Source organism: Salarias fasciatus, chromosome 11 (assembly GCF_902148845.1).
Source record: "Salarias fasciatus chromosome 11, fSalaFa1.1, whole genome shotgun sequence".
Classification (NCBI taxonomy): Eukaryota; Metazoa; Chordata; class Actinopteri; order Blenniiformes; family Blenniidae; genus Salarias; species Salarias fasciatus.
This window is the reverse complement of record NC_043755.1, coordinates 13,227,550-13,236,974: the sequence shown is the minus strand read 5'-3', so window position 1 is coordinate 13,236,974 and position 9,425 is coordinate 13,227,550. Positions and strand designations below refer to the sequence as shown.

Below are 9,425 nucleotides of genomic sequence, written 5' to 3'. Positions count from 1 at the left end.
GTGATGAGAGGACGAGAACTTGTCTGAACATGCAGCAGTCCCGTGTGGACGGGAGTGTGAGCGAGGTCAAAGAGACACATGATGAGACTCGGAGGACAAATGTGCAGCTCATATTGCATTCACCATCGACTGACTAAGCACTGCTGTGACAGGCACTACCAACGGTTAGAAATAGAACGAGAAACCACGTGCATATGTTTGGGTTTTATTGTCGAAATGTATAAAACAGAATTAAAGGGTAAACATAAAAAGAAACAACAACGAGCTGATTTTTCAACGCATATTCCAGTCCTGAGGAAAAAAATATAATTCTTCAATAAGGGATGTCAGCGCATAGTAAAACACATATTTCAGAAAGCTTTGCAAAAATAAAGCTAAACGTAATGCTAAATACCATAATGTTAAAATCTAAATATCTCTCATGCAACCATGATCCTCATATTATAACTTCCTCATTGGAATTTTTATTTAAAGTGAGTGTTTGCTGACACTATTTCCACAGTTACTTCATTATTTTTCAGAGCAACAGACAATGACTCAAAGGTTCATAAGACACACACCAGGCCTTTCAGCCGTGACCTGAACTCAGGTTCGACTCGCACCAAACAGTGCGCAGCTCCAAGGATTTAAGCATGACAAGTAGAACTCTTGTGATTTAGAGCTGGCTTAAAATAGCTCCTTTTTCCCTTTGTGCAGGCAGACAGGTTAAGAACAGCTGGGTTGTGCAACACATTGCTTGTTTTTACAGCTTTGGACATTAGACAAATCAGACAAAACTGATTGTTGAATTGGAATAAAAAAAAAACAACATCAATAGCTTCCTACTTACTCCCATATTCAAATTACTTGAGGTATATTGACTTTACAGAGTGTTTTTAAATCAATCACAGACTTAGTGGAAGGTACAAGCAAAAAAAAACACCCTGTAATTTTTCAAATGCAAAGATTTCAAACTGATCAAAACAAAAAAAAAAATATCAACCAGACCGTTAATGCATTAGATTTGTTAAAAATGTCAGCATTATATCCTTTCTTCAATACCTGTCTTATGAGTTCCCCCATTTCTGTGAGCTACATGTCAGAGTCAGGGAGCCGTGGTTAAACAGTTTATAAGGCAGATTCCCCTGTACTGTCCAGGCATCTCTCTTTGGGTCGTAGCACTCTAAAGTGTCCGAGTCCTCTACCACATCGTGGCTGTTGATGTAACGTCCACCCGTCATGTAGATTTTGCCGCTGAGGACAGTGGCGGAGTGGTGCATCTTCCGCTCCTTCAGGTTGGCACACTTGCTGAACTGGTTGGCCTTCGTGTCGTAGGCCATCACTCTCCGGGTGTATCCTGTGACGGCAAAGATATTAATATGAAGCAAGCAGCACGTGTGGCTGAGGCAGAGTGTGGCAACGTAACTCAATCTAATTGGGAATAATATCATTATTAATTAGACAACAAGAGAGATTCACTTTCCCTCTCGTTTATGATTTGATTACTTTTTTTTAAACAAATCAATAAGCAATATCAATAAATCCAGGGAGTTGGTATTTATTGTCGTTTTCATTCGAAATGTAATTATTCCACATGCACGTCCTGTTCATCTACCTCCAATGATGAAGATTTTTTCGTTCATAACGACAGCAGGAGCAGACACGTTCTTCACGAGCCTGTTCTCCATCTTGAACCACATGTTCCTGGCAATGTGATACACCTTCAGGAAATGAGCAGCGAGCAGAGGGGAATCAACAGACGGGCAAATTATGAAAGACATCTGAAACAGAGACACATGACTCAGGTTTACCTGTATGACTCTGACGGGGCTCTGCATTGCGTCCTCTCCTCCGAACACGTAGATCCTCTGGTTTGTTGCAGCCACGGCGGGATAGAGCACGGCCTCCGGCATCGCGGACATCGACTCCCACTGGTTGAACATGCTGCTGTACCTGATGGCGGCATTGAGGAAAGGTGTTCATGTGCGTTGCTACAACATGCTAACATTGCCAACAGCAGCATATTTCACAGGACTGTTCAGTTTACCTCTCTACTCTGTCTGTCAGTTGTCTGTCGTGTCCAAATCCGCCCAGGACGAAAATATAGTGCAGGTAGGAGACGCTCTGGTGGGCAAAGCGTGGCTCCAGCAGGGGCTCCGCTGTCCGCCACTGATTGGTCTTGAGGGACAAAGTGTAGACAGTCCTACTGACCTTATTGCACTCTGTACCTGCGTTCAGGCCTCCGATAACATACAGAACGCTGTGAAGGGAGACGTAGGAGGCTTTGTAGAGACGGACGGGCACTTTGGCGAGCCGCTGCCACTCCTGGCTCTTTTCATCGAAGATCAAGGTGTCCCTCGAGGTCTGCTCGTTGTTCTTTCGCCCTCCCACTACCACCATATTGTCATGGTAGGTGTGCCGCCGCGGCGCCACCCACAGACGTCTGAAATCCATCAAAGTGTCTTCAAGTAATTTTGTGCTGACAGAAAACAGGAGACGTCTCACGGATTCGATGAGTTCAGTGCAGAGGGTGGAGGACTGGATCAGCGGGTTGCTCGCTATGAACTGGAAGAGGTAGGTGGGGTGTACATAACGAAGGCGAACCTTCTTGAAAAGGTCACTGATTAATCCTTTTCTGGATAAAGGATCATGATGGATCCAAGAAACGACTGCGTCGAAGACCTGCTCCTCCTGCGCACAGAGGCCATCCTCCTCCAGGTATCCCATGAGGTCCGGTAAGGAGAGCTCACACAGGTCCTCGGACGCTGATACGTCACAGAAGCTCTCCATGGCCATCTCTTTCGCCTTGCTTCTCAAACTGTCACAATTCATGATGTCTGAAAGTCTTATCATGCTCAAGCAATTGTCTGGGCTCAGCTGCTCCTGCAGAAAACTGGAGCAGGCCTCAAACACGCGTCCGTACTGCAACATGGACGCCGCCTGCATCAGGGGAAGCACGACGTCCATGCTGATGCTAATGAGTCCGGTGTAAACGTAGTCGATGATGCTACTCAGAATGGCCGACGTGATTCCCTTCAAGCTGATCTTGGTCTGCTGTCTCTCCATGAAGTTGTGGCAGAACATGGCTCGGAAGTAGGGACTGCTGGAGACCAGGACGTTGCGGTGGCAGGCGATCTCTGTGCCGTCTGAACACAGCAGCACATCGGTCAGGATCTTCTCTTGTCTCAGCGTGTTGAGCTGAAGGAGCAGGTTGGACGACTGCTCCTTGTCTTTGTAGTGGAAGACCTCAACGGCTGGTCGATCCATGCTGAGGAAGAAACAAAGTGTCACAGTGAAGCCATTTGATTTTCAGACTTTGTTTCAGCAAGACTCTTCTCGTCTCCTAAAAGAAATATTTTGATAATTTGATTGCTTTCTGAAGCTGATGCGAATTCAACTTTTTTAACTGAAAACTGAGTATGTCACTAAGAAGATGGCCACAAGTGGATGATTCTTTATGTAATTGACAAAAATTGAGCAAGAAAATAAAATAATAAAAAGATGAGTAAATGAGCAGTGTCATAGCTTTAATTCATGACATCCGGCTAAAACTAAGCTGAGTATTGAGAAGTACTGACTACACTATAAATCTGATGCATTACAATTCAGTCAAAAAATGAAAAAAAAAAAAAAACATGTCGACATGTCTTTTCCATATGCATATAAAATTTTGTCTTTGCAAGTTTAACCAAATTTCACAGTTTACTTGTTTGATATATTAATATCCAAACTGTTTATTTCATGACTGCAATGTTGATTTAGAAGTTTTATGGACTTAGATATTTTCTTGAAGCACACAAGCCTAATACTGTCATATTGTGTACACAGAACCATTAATATAATATTGGACACTCAACATCTGAGCAAATGTCTGCTGAAACATCTTAGCTACTCTTTTTATCAGTGGGGTGCCACATGCTGACATAGCCAGTGTTGTTATTGTTTTGCTGTGTGGAAACATTTGTGTCTCTTCAAAATATAAAGATTTCTTTTCTTGTTGTTCAAAAGTTATCGCAGCAGCAACTTTTCCTTCCATTTCATGCAAAGAGATGAGTGCAAAGTGTGTAAAAAGCATCTACATTTAAAGCATCTTATAATACAAACATGTCAACTTCACAAATGATAGGAAACAAAACAAAAACAAAACATCATCGACCAGCACTGATGCAGACATTAAATTCACTGTTAACATCAAACAGAAGAAACACAATATAAAACTATTCTGAAAGACAGCACCTACCTGTTTTTCTTTCTTCTTTTTTTCTTTTTTCTTACTGGGAGCACCTGTATTCAAAACAGATTCTCAGCAGAAAATATGATGCCTTGACATTTTCCTGTACTTTCTTCCTCTTTCCTCTCGTGTTGATGCTGTGTGACTGTATGTTCCTCGCTCTTTGTAGGAGTGTGCTGCGCACTGTTTGTTGTTATGGTCTCTTTCCACAAGGCCCGTGTGTACATTCCTCCCCTAAAAATAGAGCTCTCTTTGGCAACTCCACTGCAGACTCACATGTGACATGTCAGAGCGCTTTCTCAGAATCTGTCTGACTCCATCACTTAATCTTCAGCTTTCCTTCTATGTTTTTTTTTTTATTTCTTTTCTTCTTCCTGGAGTGTTATATTCTTTCATGTTCTTACACCCACACAAGACCTCTTTTTCCCTCTCTATATCTCGCATTCCAATTCGCTCCATCATCTCTATCTCAGTCTGGCACATGATTGTAGCTGTAAAAGCTGCACTGATATTTGATAACACTCATTTTGTTGGCCGCTCGCTCTGCTGGCTGGCTGCAGGAGCACACAGAGGTATAAAAACAGGATTATGTTACTGCAGAAGCAACATAAACAGAGATTTGAAAGGGTCGACGTTCAATATAAAAGAGAAATGACCTGTGGAAATTTCCATCTCCAACCACGATGTTACAGCAAAAGAAGTGACCACAGGCTCAATCAGGGGTTTTTCAGACTGATGTCACTTCAGCAATTAGGATGGGGTTAATAAAGAAAAAAACAGAGCAGTTTTAACCCCAGCCGTGTGATGCTATGCTCAGTGCACTTCTGTGGCAGACTGCATTCATACTCAAAGCATTGAAAAAATATTCTAACTTGACAGTGCATCAACTGCAAATGTTTGCATTTTCCCATCTTTGTGTTTTTTAAGCTCATTTCCATCTCATATGTTAGATGCTTCCTGAGACAGATGAAGCCTGTTCTCAGCAGCAGCAGCTTGCATGGAGAACTTAACACAAGGTGGCAATGTGGTTGCTTATCCATTTTTTGAATTTGGAGAAAAATCAAAGACCGCTCGGTTGCCTTTCACATAAAAAGCGACAGCAACAACAACAGAAATACAACTGAAGGCATTTTCTCCCATCAAATATACCCATGTGCCACGTGTTTCTCGTTCCAGGGCTGTTTACAGAGCTTGGCAAATCAGACATACGTAAGTGTGTGTGTGTGCTTTCACAGCCACTTTAGTGTAGGCAGGCTTCGATGGAACAACAAAAATCTCCAGCTTAGAGGATAAAGTGCTCGATGCCCATCTGTGTGCTGTAGTGATTTGTGGGTAACTCTGCATCAGACTCCTCTCACATGGTTGCTACAGATACACCGAGTGCACAGACTGAGAATAATAAGTGTGATATTTAGACTGGGGTCAAAACAACATCACTTATGACACCACAGAGGGAGGACCGCCTTCACAAAGCAGGCAGTCACTGTTAACCAGCGCCATCTAGTGGATGGGTGAGTTAAAAACTCAACCTTGTAATTATGGAGAAGTACAAAACGAAGAGGCATTATTCTTTTTTATTTAACTTTTCCCTGTGTTTGATCTTTTTTTATATGAGGTCAGATACATTTATGTATCCCCACAGAAACAACATCAACTATTTTGTCATTTAGTAAATTGTTATTCATACCTACGGGGCAAAAGCTGACAGCCTCATGCAACAAAATGCTCAAGATTAATGTTTGCCCCCCTTTTGCATGGCACTGATGTTAAAATTGTCTCATCGATTTGTATCGTCAAGGGCAAAAGCTTAACTCGTTTGCCCAGAAGATGCCGGTGTCATTTTATCACTCACGGTTTCATATTCGCTGCTGTGATTGCATCCTTTAAAGTTAAGCACATTGTCTGCTCTCGCTCTCTGTTCCTTCACCTTGACAAAAAGGACTCATTAATGTCTGCCTGTAGGCAACACGTTATATTAAAAGTTAGGGCGGCTGTGGCACACACTCTGCAGCAGAGCATTCTCATACAGCGGCGTAATGGTTGCCGCCCACCACCCGTTGCTGTGTCTTCATATCACCAAATGATTATCTTCTCATAAGCACATGGTCTAATAGAGCCTATACCCTGGGGATCGAGATCCAGCAGATAAGAAATGTGTGTGTGTATGTGTGTTTGTGTGCTGGTGTGAGCATGTGTGTATGTGAAGGACAGGCAGCTCGGCTCGGTTCAATAAAAGACTATCTGAAAGCAAGACGGTCCATTCTCTGCTCTTCACATGATTTCATCTGCCTGCACTCTGTTCAGTGTATTTTGTGTTCAATATTGTATCAAATGATAATCTTGACATAAACTGTATGTCATATTGGAATTATCCAATAAGGTATTTGGGAAAATACAAAGTACCGTTCTGTAAATAGAGAAAAGGAGAAAGGTTTCACTCCAAGCCTTTATAATGATCATTTCTACCTGTGTTTGCTCAGTTAAAGCTGATTTTCTGAAACCGCAGCGTGAATGGCACTCTGGGAATAGGTGCTGGTTCAGGGAACAAAAAAAAAAAAAACATTTGTTATGCGGCAGAGAAATCGTGCTTTTTAATATTACTGGTTCCTCGCTCACAGGTGTCTCATAGGTCACCCAAAACCAGAGAAAGTACCTCCCTGTTCAAATTGTTTCAGTGCTCCTTGATTCTGAATTTCTTCCCTGAACTTTCTTCTTGTTGTTTTGCAATGACTTTCAGGCTGTGTCTGAAGTACGCTGGAGTGTCACTCTGTGGTGTTTGTTTAGATGGCAGGCCCTGGTGCCGGGGGCACCGATTCAGCTCATGGCGAAGTTTGCTGAGACGTATAACCCAAACAATCCCTGCTTCCACAGCCCAGTCAAACAGTGGCTGTCTGAATACCTGTGATTTGTGCCGCTGGCATTTTGCATAAAGCAACTGCAACACGGCCAGATGATGGGAGACAATGAACATTGTCTGGGGTAATACGATGTCCAAAGATTTATAAACACTTCACACTGAATCATGCGAGCTGATCTGGGTCAGGAGTTCTGAAAGAGATTCTGTTTTGTTTCTGATTATGTCTTTAACTGATCTGGACTCTAGAGCTCACAATTCAGCTCTATCTTGAGTAGAAGCATCCAGAAATCACTGGCTAAACGAAGTTGCTATGCCAGGGAAAAGGTGCAACTTCGTACCTTAAGCGTATGTACAGTGTATTCATTGCTGTCTCCTGGTGCATGCTGGCACCGTTTTTCTGCATATTTCCTGTGTACTGATGGCTCCGCCACAAAAAATAGCAACTGTTTTGAAAAGAGGAAGCTCATCGCATGTGAACACATGAAAGTATTGGTTTGAAAAAATGACATGCTCAGGAATAGCCCGTACTTCTGTAAACTTTAAGATTAACTATCAGTAAATGTCTTTTTTTTTCTTCTTTTTTTAAATGAGTCCTCATCTGCAGGCAGAAACTATGCTGTTTGTTCACTCTGATGTGGTCTCCACTCAGATATTCACTCCTGCTGCAGGTTTTAAATGAATAGGCTGACTTGTTTGAACTTCTTTAAGAATTCATATCACATTTGCAAATGATCAGTCAAAGCGAAATGTTCAAAATGCAGATGGGGTACCGCCTATAGCCTAATCTGAAAACAACAATCATGTCAAAAGTAAACTGATCTCTATATTGATGTGACATCAAGCCTGGCATTGATGATTCTGTCAGTACAGATGAAGACCTGGCAGTTTTGTTTTAAATGTTGTCCTTCCAGAGCCTCTTCAGCCATTATTGTATCCACTAGGTGTCAGGCCAACGTTATGCAAATATCAAAGTGGTAAAACGGTGACTTTGTCCCCAGTGACTCCAAAGAAGGCATCAAGGTCAGTAAGTCAACATAAAAGATGCATTAAACTGTGAGATGGGAGTTGTTTCCTATTTTTAAGCTGTTTATAGGCTGACAGAACAAAACATCTTCTATAAATACAAATGAAGAAATGAGCCTATTAATTCTCTGAGAAGTGCCCGAACAGTTTTTTTTTTTTCCGCCATTGCAAACATTAATTTACCGAGTGAAATTGAAAATTCCTATTTTCGAAGATACAGATAGCCAGGGCAATTGAAACAGACAACGAGGATCAAGTGATAACCTCTTGAGTCGGCCTGCACCATTATTCTCAGGAGCAAGGAGAACCATGGCGAGCAACCCTGAGAGCAGTAATCTGGCTTTGATGGAGAGACGTCCACACATAAATCAACAAAGAGAGAAATCTACCAAGAAAAAAGGGAGGTTTGAGCAGTAGCCTACAGAGACACGGAGAGATCGAGAGAGGTAGAGGGGGTTGTGGTGAGAAAGTGTGTGTGTGTGTGTGTGTGTGTGTGTTTTCCTGTACACCCACACATGCTCAAGCAGGGATGAGGTCTTAAAGGGCTTATAGTTAGCTGCTTAAAATTCTTCTGATGTAACCAACACATGCAGGACATGTTATTTGGGAAAGAAAAAAGTGCACTGTAGCTCTGAAACTATGGCCGGGGTGGGGCAAAATCGCTCTCTGTGTTTACTCATTGTGCCCTCGATTGTAGCTCTCCCAAGGTTCCTCTGTTGTTGGCGTGGCAGTCGTTCAGTCGCCGCTGCCGTGCAACATGGCAAGCGCAGCGTTTCGTTTCATGTCTGCTCCAACAGTCAACTTATATTGTGTGGGTTAGTGGGCGGCGCGCTGATGGCAGAGGGGTGTCTTTGAGTTTGCGCTTACCTTGATGTCTGCTATATGTTGCCCCATGTGTGGGAAGGCGGGGTTCGAACGCGTGTGCATGCGTGCGTGCGTGTGTGTGTGTGTGTGTGTGAGCACAGCAGATATTGATATTCCACAAGCAGAAGATGCTGAAGCCAATGTCTTTAAAGTGTCAGCCCTCAGCAGCCAGCCAGGTGTACCTGAAGTACAGAAGGGAGAGGGCGAGCGAGGGAAAGGAGTAAAGAGAGCAAGGGGGTGAGATAGAAATGCAGAGAGAAAGAGAGAGGCCATGAAAGACGGCAAAAATACAAAGGCAGAGGAGATGAAGAGACAGACATAGAGAGAGGAGAGTGCCACAGAGAGAGAAAGGGAAGAGAGGGGGAAATATGGAGAGAGGAGGGAGGGAAATAACACTTTGGTGGGTTTTCTGGAGGTGAAATTACTCAGATGTCTTTGAAGGCCTCTGTGACTGTCTTCTGCCTCTGTATT

At 42.9% G+C, this 9,425-nt stretch overlaps 1 protein-coding gene across 1 annotated transcript; it reads right to left on the bottom strand.

Annotated features, from left to right (window-relative positions):
* Positions 1 to 216: 216 nt before the first annotated feature.
* On the bottom strand, positions 217 to 9,057 carry LOC115396885 (kelch-like protein 38). The gene is made up of 6 exons (XM_030102955.1): positions 8,958 to 9,057; positions 4,220 to 4,263; positions 2,027 to 3,247; positions 1,791 to 1,932; positions 1,595 to 1,700; positions 217 to 1,336 (listed from the first exon to the last, which is right to left on the bottom strand). Exons 1-6 carry the CDS (start codon positions 9,015 to 9,017, stop codon positions 1,047 to 1,049), a joined length of 1,863 nt encoding a protein of 620 aa, XP_029958815.1. The 5' UTR covers positions 9,018 to 9,057; the 3' UTR covers positions 217 to 1,046.
* Positions 9,058 to 9,425: the final 368 nt, after the last annotated feature.